Here is a 15,948-nt window from a genome sequence, read left to right as displayed (position 1 = left end):
ACATCTCGACAGCGGATAGCCTCAAACTGACTGTTTAAATTTGAGTTTAATTTCAACAGTGGAATTTCATTTGGATGATTAAATGTTGAAATCATACGACGAAGCCGTCAAAGGCTTAAGTCAAACTGCAGCATGCATATTTAATCAAACCCAACAGGCAGAGAGGTTTTGGCTTTGTTTTATTAGAAACCACAGTTGATCTGAGAACACACAATACACGGCTTTGAAAAAGTACCCACACTAAATATACAACCCACTGCAATTCATTTTTTATTTTTGGAGGGGGTAGTGAGAGAACCAGGTGTGCCAGCGTTTCTCGTTGCTAGGTGACCCGTGTGTATGCTGGTTTTTGTTACAGCCCTTTTGTGACAGCCTCTTGCTCAGTTAAAGTTGTTGAACACGTCTTTGAGTTCGATAATTTTTTTCCTTAAACTTGACGCTATGGTTTAGCTCATTATCGTTTTCTTTGTCTTCTAATTCATTAGCTAGTTTTAGGTTAATGGTCTTAGCCATGTGTCTATACTTTCACCTTATAGGAGCCTATTAATTCACCTCAGTCTAATTTTATCAGTACATTTTTATACGTCTCTGTATGTAAGTGTTTAATACAGCACAATGTGTGTATGGGACTATTTTTCATGGCATGGATAGTTATTTCTGACATAATGTGGCCTAAGGGGGTAAATAATCGCTGAAAACATCCATCCATCCATCCATCCATCCATCCATTATCTATACCCACTTATCCTGGGCAGGGTTGTGGGGGGTGCTGGAGCTTATCCCAGCATGCATTGGGCGAGAGGCAGGAATACACCTTGGACAGGTCGTCAAACTCCCTCAAAGCATAAAAAGTATAATTAAGCAAAATGAGCAGATTGTTAAAATTTTGGCATTGCAATAGTGGTTGTAATGAAAACCAGCATACACAGGGGCCCCCCAGGACTGAACTTGACAACCTCTTGGGTGCACTGAGCCACCCAAGGCCCACAACCTCATCCTGGGAGGACAGTGTGTGGAACAGGCTCAAGATCCAAAATCGCTTAAAGTTAAATCAGTCTGTAAAGTACAGCTGCCTTCGCTGTGCCAATGGTTTTTATTTTTAAGACAGGCTGCTGTAATAGCAATACTTGGCTCCAGACCTCCGTCAAAATGGTGATATGTGTCCGATCAGCCCTCTATTAAAGGAGCCATGTTTTGAGATCATTTTGGCAGCTGGCTGACTGCTCTCTGGGTGCTGGTTGGTTGATGCGAGTCTCAGGCGCGTCTGCCCCCTATCCAGCGCTCTGCGCGTCCATCTGTCTGTCACAGCTCGTCGTGCGCATCCACTTTGACCTGCAGCTCCGCGAGGACGATCTTGCCGTCCGCGTTCTGGTCCTGGTTGGCGAACATGTCCTTGATGATGGCGTCGGGGTCCTGACCGGGTCGAAGGCGCCCTATACCCTCCGCCACCTGCATCTTGATGAAGGTGGAGAACTGGAGGAGGGGGCAGAGGAGACCATGCACTCAGTGGAGGGTCAGAGATAAGCTCTAAAATTTAAATGAATCACTGGAGCTAAAAAACACTGAGAACCAGCAGGCACTGTGGCCCTTTAGGACTGGAGTTAAACCTGCAGACACTGTGGCCCTCTAGGACTGGAGTTAAACCTGCAGACACTGTGGCCCTCCAGGACTGGAGTTAAACCTGCAGACACTGCGGCCCTCCAGGACTGGAGTTAAACCTGCAGACACTGTGGCCCTCCAGGACTGGAGTTAAACCTGCTGACACTGTGGCCCTCTAGGACTGCAGTTAAACCTGCAGACACTGCGGCCCTCCAGGACTGGAGTTAAACCTGCAGACACTGCGGCCCTCCAGGACTGGAGTTAAACCTGCCTGTGCTGTGTCCCTCCAGGACTGGAGTTAAACCTGCAGACACTGTGACCCTCCAGGACTGGAGTTAAACCTGCAGACACTGTGGCCCTCTAGGACTGCAGTTAAACCTGCAGACACTGTGGCCCTATAGGACTGGACTCTGACAAGTGCTGTACAGCAGCGGTGCCCAATCTTATCCTAAAAGGGTCAATGTGAGGGCAGGGTTTTGCTTTGGCCCAGCAAGACACACCATACACAGTCACTCTATTAGCTGCCATAGCAACAGCATTCTACAACAGGACATTCAATTCTGCACCGAGTCTGCTTATAAAACACATTTCTATGATTTCTTCATTTTGAAGGCCACCTCAGGCTGGCAGTGCCTTAATGCACAGGGCAGGCTACCACCTGCTCAGGCTGGCAGTGCCATAACACACAGGGAAGGCTGCCACCTGCTCAGGCTGGCAGTGCCATAATGCACAGGCTGCCACCTGCTCAGGCTGGCAGTGCCATAACACACAGGGCAGGCTGTCACCTGCTCAGGCTGGCAGTGCCATAATGCACAGGCTGCCACCTGCTCAGGTTGGCAGTGCCATAACACACAGGGCAGGCTGTCACCTGCTCAGGCTGGCAGTGCCATAATGCACAGGCTGCCACCTGCTCAGGCTGGCAGTGCCATAACACACAGGGCAGGCTGCCACCTGCTCAGGCTGGCAGTGCCATAAGGCACAGGCTGCCACTCACCTCCTCGAGGGGTACTTCATTGTCACTGTTCATATCCATGGCCGGGAAGATCTGCTGTGGGGTGTTTTTCAGCCATACAAAATTGTACCCCTCTGGCACCCCCTTCTGGAGATCCGTCAGCTCCAGCTCAAAGAACAGCACAGCGCTGCCAGGAACGCCACTTCCTGTGGGACGAGCACAGATCAGCACAACCAATCCCTGCACTGCTCCTACTCTACACATCAGTATGCTTTCAGTCTGATGCTCAGTCGCTATATTTAGGCTGTTATGTACCTACAGCATATTCCTGTTCTTCTTGCTCCTGTGAAAGGAATTTAAAGAATCTTGCCATGTTGGCCATGCAAGCTGCTCTGGATAAGAGTATCTGCAAAATAATAACAATAATAACAATAATTCATAAGAAATAATACTTCAGAAGAAACAGACCTACTGGCAACGCAGGTGAGACGTTTGGGACATACATTTTAAGTTGGTATTAAAATTTCAGAATTTTAATCTTTTATTGATTGGAATTGTATATTAAAAGAGGCTACTATCACTGGGTAGCTATAATCCTTAATAACTAATAATCAACTCAGTTGTAGTGAGGACATCATCAGCGCATTCATTCTATGTCCACTATCTCAATGATGCATTTAATTGTCCCGATGTCTTTGGCTGCTTCTTCAAACTTTCATTTTTTTCTCTCCTTATCCAGTATAACCTTCTTCTTTCTGTGAATGTTACCATTGTCTAAGGTGGTCAACCTTAGACTTAAGGTGTTTTTTTCTCAACACTGGTGCATATACTGTAAGTATCTTGTTTACTTTGTTTTTGGCTTTTTGGCTTTTGTACATATTAATAATTGCAAAAAAATATACATGAAACGTAGTTATGAATTTATATTTTCAATTCCATTCCATTCACATCGGTGATGATAAGGAGCTGAACTACACGTCTTTCTGTAACAAGGCATAATTGAATAGTGTAAACTGTTTAGTGTATACTTCCAGTTCCTACTTCCATGTAGCATTCAGTCACCCAGTCAGTACATAACTCTGGGACAAGGTTTGTAACTGAGGTTCTTCTGTATTAACCCTTTGAAAAGTAGGTTTTTCGGAATGTTTCCTCAAAATTCTAAGTCAGTGTTCTAGAACTCCATTGCTGTCAATCACCAGTAGTGGTTGTTACATCAGAATGTTCAGTTAAGAAGATTCTAATCACATATTTGTGATCTCACACCTTAAAGGCATAATAATGAGGTGCTGTGCATCCATTTTGGGGTTGAGCTCACCTCCATACTCTCCATGGCCCAGATGAGGGGGAACGATGACCTTTCGCCTCTCTCCCACACACATGTTCTGCAGGCCCTTGTCCAAACCCTCGATCACCCTGTTCTCCCCAAGAACAGTCTCCTGTAGTTTGCCATTGTTCTCCCTTCACAGAACAAAGGGCCAGATTATTGGTTAATTTCATTTGCTTCCAGTCTCAATCCATTGCTTATTAACACCATTAATGTAGTACATGAATGAAATACTATGATGGAATGTATATAACTCGCCAACAACCCATACCACTTAGCAGGAATAAAAGTATGGCTGTTTCCCTCGGCTGTGATGTAGCTGTGTATCTGAACGGTGATGTCAGAGCAGGAATAAGAGTATGACTGTTTCCCTCGGCTGTGATGTAGCTGTGTAGCTGAACAGTGATGTCAGAGCAGGAATAAGAGTATGACTGTTTCCCTCGGCTGTGATGTAGCTGTGTAGCTGAACAGTGATGTCACCCCATGACTCACGAAGAGTAGAGCAGTGTGCCGTCCATCAAAGAGCAGTTGTAACGGTACTTGATCAGGTCATTGTCTTCAGTTGTACGGTTGCATTCCGCTGGTTTGTAGGTGACCTTGATGTCCACTTGGTCACTGGGGTTGTGGAAGTCAATTATGTGGACGTTAAAGATAAGCACAGCTGAGCCGGGGATGATGTCTCCTGGGATGTTATGGACAGGGACACAGGAGGAACAAGAAGTATGGGAAATAGGAAGAACAGGGGACATAGGAAACAGAAAGCGCAGAATACACAGGAGACAAGAAGATACAGGGAACAGAAAAAGCAGAAATTCCACTGAATTATTAACCAATGACCCGGAATTGCCACCAATAGGAGACCTGTACCTTAAACATGAGAACATGATGCATATCTAGTGTGACTTTATGTGACTTGACATAGAAGTACCTAAGCTTGACATAGAGCTATCTAAGATTCTGTCACAACACAAACAGTAAAGTGTCTAGCTCATCTGTCCTAAACTGTATGCACCCATTTCTCCCCCTGTTCACTTCCACATTCAACTTTAATGACTGACTAGTTGTCTCTCCACATCTATCCCTGATTATTGACCAGTTCTGGCTCCCCTCATCTATCCCTGATTATTGACCAGTTCTGTCTCCCCTAATCTATCCCTGATGAGTGTCCAGTTCTGTCTCCCTACATCAATCCCTGATGGACCAGTTTTGACTCTCCACATCTATCCTTGATGGATCAGTTCTGTCTCTCCACATCTATCCCTGATGAGTATCCAGTTCTGTCTCTCCACATCTATCCCTGATAACTGACCAGTTCTGACTCTCCACATCTATCCCTGATGAACCAGTTCTGTCTCTCCACATCTATCCCTGATGAGTGTCCAGTTCTGTCTCCCTACATCAATCCCTGATGGACCAGTTTTGACTCTCCACATCTATCCTTGATGGATCAGTTCTGTCTCTCCACATCTATCCCTGATGAGTATCCAGTTCTGTCTCTCCACATCTATCCCTGATAACTGACCAGTTCTGACTCTCCACATCTATCCCTGATGAACCAGTTCTGTCTCTCCACATCTATCCCTGATGAGTGTCCAGTTCTGTCTCCCTACATCAATCCCTGATGGACCAGTTTTGACTCTCCACATCTATCCTTGATGGATCAGTTCTGTCTCTCCACATCTATCCCTGATGAGTATCCAGTTCTGTCTCTCCACATCTATCCCTGATAACTGACCAGTTCTGACTCTCCACATCTATCCCTGATGAACCAGTTCTGTCTCTCCACATCTATCCCTGATGAGTATCCAGTTCTGCCTCTCCACATCTATCCCTGATAACTGACCAGTTCTGACTCTCCACATCTATCCTTGATGGACCAGTACTGTCTCTCCACATCTATCCCTGATGAGTGTCCAGTTCTGTCTCTCCACATCTATCCCTGATGACTGTCCGGTTTTGTCTCCCTACATCTATCCCTGATGGACCAGTTCTATCTCTCCACATCTATCCCTGATGAGTGTCCAGTTCTGTCTCCCTACATCAATCCCTGATGGACCAGTTCTGTCTCAACACATCTATCCCTGATGGACCAGTTCTGTCTCTCCACATCTATCCCTGATGTCTGCCCAGTTCTGTCTCCCTACATCTATCCCTAGTGGACCAGTTCTGTCTCTCCACATCTATCCCTGATGAGTGTCCAGTTCTGTCTCCCTACATCTATCCCTAGTGGACCAGTTCTGTCTCTCCACATCTATCCCTGATGGACCAGTTCTATCTCTCCACATCTATCCCTGATAAACCAGTTCTGTCTCAACACATCTATCGCCGATGGACCAGTTCTGTCTCTCCACATCTATCCCTGATGAGTGTCCAGTTCTGTCTCCCTACATCAATCCCTGATGGACCAGTTATATCTCTCCACATCTATCCCTGATGGACCAGTTCTGTCTCAACACATCTATCCCTGATGGACCAGTTCTGTCTCAACACATCTATCCCTGATGGACCAGTTCTGTCTCTCCACATCTATCCCTGATGTCTGCCCAGTTCTGTCTCCCTAAATCTATCCCTGGTGGACCAGTTCTGTCTCTCCACATTTATCCCTGATGGACCAGTTCTATCTCTCCACATCTATCCCTGATGGACCAGTTCTGTCTCAACACATCTATCCCTGATAAACCAGTTCTGTCTCAACACATCTATCGCCGATGGACCAGTTCTGTCTCTCCACATCTATCCCTGATGAGTGTCCAGTTCTGTCTCCCTACATCAATCCCTGATGGACCAGTTATATCTCTCCACATCTATCCCTGATGGACCAGTTCTGTCTCAACACATCTATCCCTGATGGACCAGTTCTGTCTCAACACATCTATCCCTGATGGACCAGTTCTGTCTCTCCACATCTATCCCTGATGAGTGTCCAGTTCTGTCTCCTTACATCAATCCCTGATGGACCAGTTCTGACTCTGCACATCTATCCCTGATGGACTAGCTCTGTCTCTCCACATCTATCCCTGATGGACCACTTCTGACTTTGCACATCTATCCCTGATGGACTAGCTCTGTCTCTTCAAATCTATCCCTGATGGACCAGTTCTGACTGCACATCTATCCCTGGTGGACTAGTTCTGTCTCTCCACATCTATCCCTGATGACTGACCAGTTCTGTCTCAACACATCTATCCCTGATGACTGACAAGTTCTGACTCTGCACATCTATCCCTGATGGACCAGTTATGTCTTTCCACATCTATCCCTGATGACTGTCCAGTTCTGTCTCTCCACATCTATCCCTGATGGACCAGTTCTGACTCTGCACATCTATCCCTGATGGACCAGTTCTGTCTTTCTACATCTATCCCTGATGACTGTCCAGTTCTGTATCTCCACATCTATCCCTGATGACTGTCCAGTTCTGTCTCTCCACATCTATTCCTGATGGACCAGTTCTGTCTCTCCACATCTATCCCTGATGAGTGTCCAGTTCTGTCTCTCCACATCTATCCTTGATGGATCAGTTCTGTCTCTCCACATCTATCCCTGATAACTGACCAGTTCTGTCCCAACACATCTATCCCCGATCGACCAGTTCTGTCTCTCCACATCTATCCCTGATGAGTGTCCAGTTCTGTCTCTCCACATCTATCCCTGATGACTGTCCAGTTCTGTCTCTCCACATCTATCCCTGATGGACCACTTCTGACTTTGCACATCTATCCCTGATGGACTAGCTCTGTCTCTTCAAATCTATCCCTGATGGACCAGTTCTGACTGCACATCTATCCCTGGTGGACTAGTTCTGTCTCTCCACATCTATCCCTGATGACTGACCAGTTCTGTCTCAACACATCTATCCCTGATGACTGACAAGTTCTGACTCTGCACATCTATCCCTGATGGACCAGTTATGTCTTTCCACACCTATCCCTGATGACTGTCCAGTTCTGTCTCTCCACATCTATCCCTGATGGACCAGTTCTGACTCTGCACATCTATCCCTGATGGACCAGTTCTGTCTTTCTACATCTATCCCTGATGACTGTCCAGTTCTGTCTCTCCACATCTATCCCTGATGACTGTCCAGTTCTGTCTCTCCACATCTATTCCTGATGGACCAGTTCTGTCTCTCCACATCTATCCCTGATGAGTGTCCAGTTCTGTCTCTCCACATCTATCCTTGATGGATCAGTTCTGTCTCTCCACATCTATCCCTGATAACTGACCAGTTCTGTCCCAACACATCTATCCCCGATCGACCAGTTCTGTCTCTCCACATCTATCCCTGATGAGTGTCCAGTTCTGTCTCTCCACATCTATCCCTGATGAGTATCCAGTTCTGTCTCTCCACATCTATCCCTGATAACTGACCATTTCTGTCTCTCCACATCTATCCCCAATGGACTAGTTCTGTCTCTCCACATCTATCCCTGATGAGTGTCCAGTTCTGTCTCTCCACATCTATCCCTGATGGACCAGTTCTGACTCTGCACATCTATCCCTGATGGACTAGCTCTGTCTCTTCACATCTATCCCTGATGGACCAGTTCTGACTGCACATCTATCCCTGGTGGACTAGTTCTGTCTCTCCACATCTATCCCTGATGACTGACCAGTTCTGTCTCAACACATCTATCCCTGATGATTGACAAGTTCTGACTGCACATCTATCCCTGGTGGACTAGTTCTGTCTCTCCACATCTATCCCTGATGACTGACTATTTCTGTCTCAACACATCTATCCCTGATGACTGACAAGTTTTGACTCTGCACATCTATCCTTGATGGACCAGTTGTCTTTCCACATCTATCCCTGATGACTGTCCAGTTCTGTCTCTCCACATCTATCCCTGATGGACCAGTTCTGTCTTTCCACATCTATCCCTGATGACTGTCCAGTTCTGTCTCTCCACATCTATCCCTGATGGACCAGTTCTGTCTTTCCACATCTATCCCTGATGACTGTCCAGTTCTGTCTCTCCACATCTATCTCTGATGGACCATTTCTGTCTCTCCATATCTATCACTGATGGACCAGTTCTGTCTCTCCACATCTATCTCTGATGGACCAATTCTGTCACTCCACATCTATCCCTGATGGACCAATTCTGTCATTCCACATCTATCCCTGATAACTGACCTGTTCCATTCTCCCCATAGGCCAGCTGAGGAGGAACAGTGATGCGTCTCTTCTCCCCCATGCAGACCCCCTGCAGGGCCTTGTCCATCCCAGAGATGATGTAGCCCATGCCAATGTAAGTGTCGTAGGTGTGGTTCCGCTGATAGCTGCAGTGAAGGTGAGACAGACAGGTTATAATGCCCTCCCTGGCTCTCTTTCATTCTCCATAGTCTCCTTGTGTTGCATTATTATCTATGGTGTAGGCAGGTGAAGACAAGGTAAAAATGATTCAACTAGAGACAATTCCATTTCAGACCAGTCAGTTCATCTTAATTCAGTCAATTCATTCAAATTTAAATGTCTGTAATGCTTCTCCAGGGAATGTTCATTTAATTAACTGAATTTTCAATTGAACCATTTTCAGGTGAACTAACATGAACTGACTGAACTAAAAGTGGAAATTCACTCCAACCCTGAAACCAATAATAATGGAGAAGTAAACAGACAACTGAAGACTATAGTCTACTACTAACTGTAGACCAAGGTGGGTGCTACAAATTGGTGGTGGGTGAGGTGAGGTCCCAGTCATCACTGTAAAGCACTTTGAGTGTTTGGAAAAGTCCATATAAATTCAATGGTTCATTCAATATGTACCAGCAGACAGAGATGGTCTAGAGAGAGTGAACTGTCCCTGGACAGAGAGCATAATGTATTGAATGGCAAGAGTTCCCAGTAGATATCAAACATATCCACTGGCTGATAGCTGTCATTTTGAGGTGATTGGCATCAGCAAATGTTGGTAGGCAAAAACAAGTGAGTGGCAAGGCTCTGTCCAGCAGGGAAAATCTGGGCAATCTAGGGCCACACCTACTAGTTAGGCAGTCACACACCTGGGTTCTGTTAACTAATCAACACGGGGCTTAAAAGCGTGCTCCTTTCTTCAGTAGGTGACCTGGAAACCGTAAAGCCGAGAGAGCGAATGAGTCAGAGGGAGAAAAAGCCTGGCTGAAAAGCTGACGTGTATTTACATTATATTACATTACATTAGCACATTGTTTTTGAACCCATGAGGGAAACGAGTGAAGCTGTTTGTTCATTTGTTTTTGTGTAAGTGTGAGTGCGCTCTTTCTCTTTCCGTGTGTCAAACTGCGGACAAAACCCGGATCTGCCGCGTCTCCCTCCAAGGGGTGTCCCACGGCGTAAATTAATATTTAGAAAGGCCCTTATTGCCAGACCCCCGGGGGCGCATTGCAAATGCAATATTTTTAATTCCATTGGCCTTTGCAAACCCCATATCAGTCTGCAGCCACCACTTTCCTCACCTCACACCTGCACGTGAGTGACTCACCTGGAGTCGAAGAGGGTGCCGTCCTGGAATGTGCCGTTGTAGTGGTACCGGATGAAGTCGCCTGCCACCGACTTGCGGGCGCAGGGCTCGGGCACTTCCTGGTTATCGATAGTGATGTCATCCTTGGGGTTGAACAGGTCTACCAGGAGCACACTGAACACCAGACTGGCCTGGGGGGGGACCTCTGTGCCTGGGGTGGGAGGAGAAGGTTACACTGGTAAATTTAACACTGATCAGTTCAGCAGCTGCTCGCTTCGCTTGTGTTTTCTTCCGTCATCAGGGGGCAGGTAACCACCAGGCTGAGCTCCATTCTTCATACGTTGTCTGACTAATTGAGGTTATGATGGCTACTGGAATCAACTAGCTCACTAACTGACCTCCAGGACTGTTGGTTCATCCAGTGTACTGTACATCGACTCGTTAATGAACTCATTAGCTTGAGCCAGTTATCACTCATCTAAAATAACTGCATGTTCCCATTTGGATTCAGAAGTAAGATCATTAGAATGCTGAGATGATGATTCAGTAGTGAAGTGTGCAGCTTATTTCAGAGTTACAGAGCAGCTGAATGGTACAATAAGGTTACAGAAACTCTTGCAAACAAATTTAACGCAGCCACATGGCAAAAATTGCCTGTAAGTTAAATGTGGACACTTACTTGAATTCAGTTTCTATTCCCGATCTGTGGCCCTGGAGATGGCTATCTCCTGAAATACAGCTGTTCTGGCACAGCTATGGGAGTAGCTGTGCATTCAGCATGGGTAAGGCTCCCTTTAGTGTATGAATTTAAAGTACTAAGGAATGAAATAGGATGAGAAGCAGGGTTTTGGTGACATCCCGGACTGAATTTAGCCCCTCCCACAGCGTCCCAACCAACGTAGACCAGTGTTCCCTATAAAATGAGCAGCTGTAGTTAGCTCTCTCTGTTATAAACTTTCTATTCTCTGTTTCTTCTCCATCCCAAATCTATAATGTCCAATTTGTAGAGACCGGTACAGCCGGGCTCTGGAGACAGATGTTGCCATGGTTACCATATCCCTGCTCTCCGTAGGCCAGGAAGGGCGGGATGATGATGGTCCTCAGCTCCCCCACGCACATGCCCAGAAGACCCTCATCCATCCCCGGGATGAGCTCGTCCTGCTTAACATAGGCGTCATACGTCCGGTTCCTTTTGTAGCTAAAGAGGTACATATAGGTCAGATACACACACAAACCCAAATATGCACACGCACATACATGCAGTCACAACTCCTCAAGCTTAAACACGTGCAGTTTATGTTCACACATCAGATTTTAGGTAACGCCTTTGAACATTACTGCATTACTGCAATAATTACAGATTAACAATACCTTCAGAGTATTACCATCAGACCACTACACACTCAGTGCACAATTCTTTCACAATGAACTATGCAACAGCAGTATTGTCTCATTCTTCACAGACAATCCGCCTAACTTCCTTCCCACTCACCCTTCCCCACCACACCCCGCCCCCTGTCTCTAAGCCCCTCCCCATCCTGCCTCACCTGGAGTCAAAAGTGGTCCCATCCAGCAAGGTGCCGTTGTAGTGGTACCGGACATAGTCAGAGGCCACCACGGTGCGCTCACAGGCCTTCGCCTTGCTCAGGGTGAATGTCTGCACCTTGTCCTCCGTGTTCCAGATGTCCAGCAGGACCAGGTCGAACACCAATATGGTGTCCGGTGGGACCACGTTCCCTGGGGGAGGGAGAGTCTGGATCTAGCACTGCTTCCCAGTCAGGAATGGGAAGACATACACTAAAATAACAATTACAATGCATGAAATGGCTCCCAAATAAATGAATCTGTAAGCTACGATCAAAATGGTAGAAGCACAGGTTACTTTGAAGGTGGCACTGAGGTATAATCTGCAGAAGAAGGCAGGTGGCCAGCAGGCATTACATATGAACAGGACTACATGCACGCCAATACATACTGCCAACATGTATTTGACACACTGTGAACTGCTTTTTAAGGCCTGCTCTGTCAGTATGGCCTTGCAGACATCTGGTGACAGCAGTGTGTTTGACTAAGAAGAGTGCATGTGGACTGCCTCTAATTTAAGAGACTTGTGTTGCTGGCTTGCCACTTGTCCCAAATTTTTCCAATCACTTTTGTTCCAAGTGACAAAGTGGTTGCCTGTCTTGCAGAACATCCAACCGGAATGACAACTCTGTATCCAGCTGTCTGTCTTTGGGCTCCTGCATAGTCTGTTCCACATGAAATTATATAGCAGGTGTTAGCGCAGCAAACAAACTGAAGTGAATGCTGTGTGTCACACTTTAATAACTGTTTCTTCTGAGCAAGTCAGTGAATGGGGTTTCAGTGTCTAAATCACACATAGGACATATATGCCCTATTCAACGTATAAATGAGAAATGCATGCAACATGCTTGACTGACCGGGCGACTCATCGACTGCTTTTCAGTGCTCAGCCTTTGTGAAAATATCACAGTGAAAATATCACTGCAGTTTTTCAGCATTTTGTCACCAGACCCACAAAACGCTCAAGGCAGCACCTAACTCTCATCTAATACCCAGTATTTGTTCACAACGCGTTTCCTTTATTTCTTTATTTGAGAGGAATTATATTTATTTAGTGAGGGGTGGTATGCTGAAGTGTGCATCTCAGGACAGACACTACAGCAGAGATTCTATTGGCTTATTAGATACTCAGATCATGTGTCCCCAGCCCGAACCCTTCCATCCCCTCAGTTTCTTAACTACAGCAGGATGTGGGTGGTAAAATCTTTGTTGATATTATTATGTTTTTATCTGTACTTATTTTATGCTATGTATGACCCTATGTGCCCCCACCACACCGTTTGGTCAAGCTGCAACCCTCTTTTCATTTGCATATTTGTGTTAATGACAATAAACATTGAATTGAATTGAAAAGGAGATTCTAACGCTACTTTACACCACAAAGTCACTTTCCTTTGTATTGCTCCATTATCACGCCCCTTATTGAATTTTTCAGAATATGCAAACTGCAGTGTTTTGGCATCAATGGGGTAGGTTGACAGAAATTTAAATGTTAAGAATATGGAGCGGAGACCTCTTCAAGCCTAGTAAAAATAAAAATGAAACCGACCCTTTTCTTACTTTTCCTACATTTACGGGCAATGTAGAGAAACTGGGAATTGCCTCTATTTGACAATACCTACAGTGAACAAAATCAAAAGGCCAATACGAGTGGATACCGGATGGGCTGACTGTCTGTGGCTGGGTAAAGGGGCGGGGCATGGGGAAACGGGTTGGGTGGGGTTGATACCTGCTCCCAGGCTGCCGTACGCCAGGTGAGGGGGGACGGTGACCTTCCGGCGCTCGTTGACGCACATGCCCTGGATCCCGCGGTCCATGCCTGTGATGAGGCGACCGAGTCCCACCTGTCCAACGAAGGGGACGCCGCGGTCACGGCTGGCGATCGTAGGAGAGCGCAGGACAACAGGAGAGAATAACGGAATTACCATCCATTACCGCTACAAATGAACTCTGCACGTTTAAGGGAAAACCTAGCCTATACAAGTTGTATAGAGAGCTATTTTGTATATGATCGATCGATTTTTAAACTATTTTTAAATTGCAAGGTACCGTTACATAATTGATCTTAATAATTAATGACAGTATAGTATTTCTATAGTATTAATGAAAAATAAAATGTCTTCTAATGTTACCACGATGGAATTGTTAACATGGTTCATTGAATTGATTCAGTGAATATCTCAACTGCATAATTAGCCTGCCATGTAAAAAGTCTGCGGTCGCCCAAAGTAATCTCGGTCCCAGGCGCTCAATCTCCGACAGATGTGATGTCACCGTTACACTAGCGAAATGCAAAATCTCGGCTACTTTATAACTGTAATCCCTGTCTAATGCCTATAGGTTTCGACTTGTGGAAATTCAATTTACAGTTAATATTTAGAGCCCCAATAGACAGAACGCAGACAGAAAACTTTGGTCAAAATGTAGCCTGTTAGCCTACACGCCAAAAGACGAAATTTAGAAGTTTAGAAAGAAATCTTGCATTTCAGAAATGCGCAGATATAATAAAGAATGCAACGTAAATAAAAGGCCAGTTGTTAATAGGCCTTTGTTACGGGAATGCTCTGCATTCTTATCTTAGATTGCATTATAATAATATAGCAGTAATTATTACGATTACATCTTATGTTTAAATAGTTTTTTCATCACTTGGCATATGCGTCTGTTCTAGTGTGACAAGGCGTCGCTAAAGTAAATCACTGCTGAAATGGTTTATCTGAAATAAAAATGGTGGTTTCAATGACACGTCTACGCATATTTCTGCAGACTGTGGACCAGTGCGGATGTCTTTCACATCTGGCCCGCGGTGATAGTCTACATGCAAACGATGAGGCGGGATTTGATCCGTTTTCCTCGGAAAGATTGTTGCATAGATTAACGAATTACCTAAAGTTGTTCATTTGTGTGGTGTTCAGTAGCGAATCGCACATAGGACATAGCTTTAGGCTACTCAATGGGACCTAAAACCTACACACGGCTTGCAGGTTTGGCTGCTTTAAATCTTACCTCGAGTCGAACTTCTTTCCATCCATGAACGTCCCGTTGTAGTGATAACGCACATAATCGCCCGTTTGAACTTCTCTAGGACAAACTCTGGGTATGTCATATCGATCAATAATAACATCTTCTAACGGGTTGGTATGACAACCCACAAATACTTCTGTGAAACAAAGAAAAAGCAATGCATAACTCGCCTCCATCTTAAATAAATTATTCTGTCAAACTACGTTTGTGTCTCTTGAGTGTTCTGAAAATGAAGCTGGTCGAATCTATTTGTAAGATTGCTGCGACCCCTCCACAGCTGCCTGTCTGCATATAGTTTCTGAAGAGAAGTGCATAACTTCACTACGCATAGACTACCGCGTTCATTTCCACTCGGGGGAGGGGGCATCCCTGCAAGCTCCCCCTTTTTTCCCAGTTTGTGTAAACGTGTTAAGTGGCCTTCGGCTAGCAACATGTTTTGGCTAGCCGTTTTGCCATTTTGGGGCGTAACTATTTCTCTTCCTAGTTTTAGGCTGTAACGTCCTGATCCCCCGTGGAATCTGCTTACAACTCACTTGTCAACATTAACAGTGAGATGTTTTATTTGATGAATGCATTAGCAAAGCGCGCAAGTTAAACACATCTGGCTTTCTCAAGAAGACCTAATACTACCCTACCAGTAATTGGCAACGGGGTCCTAAAGCTCAGTTTGTATCATGCTGTCGAGTCGGATCGGCGGAAGCTTAGAATCTGTATATGATAACATGGAGATTGATTAAGATTAAGAAAGATGTTTTTTATTGTTTGAAAAATTAGATGTCTCACAATATAATTTAGGCAAAATCAAACAAATATTTACTGGGATCGTGTAGGCATAGTTTTCACCCACACAGACATCTTATTTAAACAGCAATGGAGATTTTTCAAACTTTACTCACTCTTAAATCCAAATTGAAATAACATCGTATATGATATCCTAGTCTACCGCACGCAGCCTCTGTGACTACTATTCACCCGAATAGTCACTTTAGCTTGTTTTTCTTTTAAATAAATCCGTTCGA

General features: G+C 45.3%; 1 protein-coding gene across 1 annotated transcript; it reads right to left on the bottom strand.

Annotated features, from left to right (window-relative positions):
• Positions 1-162: 162 nt before the first annotated feature.
• fkbp10a (FKBP prolyl isomerase 10a) lies at positions 163-15,483 on the bottom strand. Its single transcript, XM_035399186.1, has 10 exons — positions 14,912-15,483; positions 13,635-13,780; positions 11,869-12,058; positions 11,374-11,519; positions 10,343-10,532; positions 9,016-9,161; positions 4,368-4,557; positions 3,867-4,009; positions 2,594-2,757; positions 163-1,473 (listed from the first exon to the last, which is right to left on the bottom strand). Exons 1-10 carry the CDS (start codon positions 15,103-15,105, stop codon positions 1,303-1,305), a joined length of 1,680 nt encoding a protein of 559 aa, XP_035255077.1. The 5' UTR covers positions 15,106-15,483; the 3' UTR covers positions 163-1,302.
• Between the last annotated feature and the right edge of the window lie 465 nt (positions 15,484-15,948).

The sequence above is a fragment of the Anguilla anguilla genome, chromosome 17 (assembly GCF_013347855.1).
Source record: "Anguilla anguilla isolate fAngAng1 chromosome 17, fAngAng1.pri, whole genome shotgun sequence".
In the NCBI taxonomy this organism is placed as follows: Eukaryota; Metazoa; Chordata; class Actinopteri; order Anguilliformes; family Anguillidae; genus Anguilla; species Anguilla anguilla.
This window is presented reverse-complemented; position numbering and strand designations above follow the sequence as displayed.